At 55.1% G+C, this 1,379-nt stretch overlaps 1 protein-coding gene across 1 annotated transcript in view; it reads right to left on the bottom strand.

Moving 5' to 3' along the window:
- The window catches only part of LOC104468939 (myosin-binding protein H-like), a gene marked incomplete at its 5' end in the record, with an annotated part of 8,562 nt that extends 7,267 nt beyond the window's left edge, over positions 1-1,295 (bottom strand). The window contains one exon of the mRNA XM_010083234.1: positions 1,161-1,295. Coding sequence (XP_010081536.1) covers positions 1,161-1,295 — 135 coding nt within the window. The remainder of the gene's footprint in view (positions 1-1,160) is intronic.
- Positions 1,296-1,379: the final 84 nt, after the last annotated feature.

The following is a 1,379-nucleotide window of genomic DNA, read 5'->3' as shown; positions in this document are numbered from 1 at the left end:
TTTCCCTTCACCACTGGCATTACTCAAACCAGTCCTTACTCAAATCTCTCTGTATTTTAGCCAACCAGGGTCTTGCACCAGCCCAAATGCAGCAGTCATGAAACCCATGTAGATATCACTCAATGACTAGAGCTCTCCTGTCACCCAGTCAAGCCCAAAGCAAGCTAGGAGAGCATCCAAAACTGTGACCTTTGGGTGGCTGTCAGCCAGCACCCTCCAGGAATGGCCCCATCTTGCCTTGTCCCATGCAAGTGCCTCCTCACACATCCCATCCAGCCATGGTTATCTCCCCAGTCCCCAGCCCAGTGAAGAAAGCCTCCCACAGCCAAGCATGTGTCGAGCGTGCCTGCTGCAAGTTACACAGCCAAGGGTCAGAGATCAAGTTCCCCAAGGCCCACGGACCACCTGGGTCTCCCAAACCATTCCAGCCTCATGTAACACCCAGCCCACCAGTCCCAGCCTCCCCTTGCACACTCCCCCAGCCACACAGGTCATTCACTCTCACCCCGAAGCCAAGCAGAGCTTCAAGAGAGCACCCAAAACACAAGTCTCATCTGCCTACCCCATTCCACCAACCAGCAATGCAACCAGAGAACCACAGATAATGGTTGCCACCCACCAGCCCACCTCCATCCACTGCGGCCATCCTCCCTTCAGGCATCTCAAGCCCCATCTCCCTTGGGCAGCGCGCATGCCAGCCCCTCTTGTGCTGCCCAGGACCCTTTCCTCCCTCATCCTCCCACCTTTATCTCAATTCCTTCTGCACTTCCTTTGGGGCAAACATGGGAGAACTGCAGCTTATTCCTCCCGAGATCTTGCATCACCATCCCAGCCCCAGGTCTCAGCAGAGCTGGAGTTCATCAGAGACCATCCTCAGTGGGTATGCTGCTCTCTCCTCCACCCTCTAGCTGGACATGGCAGTGACATTAGATTTGGTCTAGCCCCCCGCTAAAGAAGCCAATGGGAACACTCTCCCCTACATGGACAAAAAATTACCATTTAAAATGAACTTATGGCCATGTAAAATCAGCTTGTTTGGGCAAAGAAAAGTGAATGGTGCCCAGGGAAGCGTGCTGCCAAGTTCTGCCCTGCTCTGTCCCGCGCCTCCGCAGCAACACACCAGCTCTCCATGCTTACGAGGCAGGAAAGCCCAAGCCTACTTCCATCTTTGCGGATCTCCACCACATATCCATCCAGGCCTGGCCGTCCCGTCTGCTCCGGGGCTTTCCAGGTCAACGTAACTGAGTTTTCGCTCACTTCTTCCACGGCCAAGGACAAGGGGGAGCTGGGTGGCTCTGTAACAAACCCGCAGTGGTGAGGACAGGCTCTGGAGTAACTGGGGCTGTTGGAGGGCACCCACCCAACCTCTATGTTGGTCT

Source organism: Pterocles gutturalis, unplaced genomic scaffold, assembly GCF_000699245.1.
Source record: "Pterocles gutturalis isolate BGI_N339 unplaced genomic scaffold, ASM69924v1 scaffold27015, whole genome shotgun sequence".
Taxonomy (NCBI): domain Eukaryota; kingdom Metazoa; phylum Chordata; class Aves; order Pterocliformes; family Pteroclidae; genus Pterocles; species Pterocles gutturalis.
This window is presented reverse-complemented; position numbering and strand designations above follow the sequence as displayed.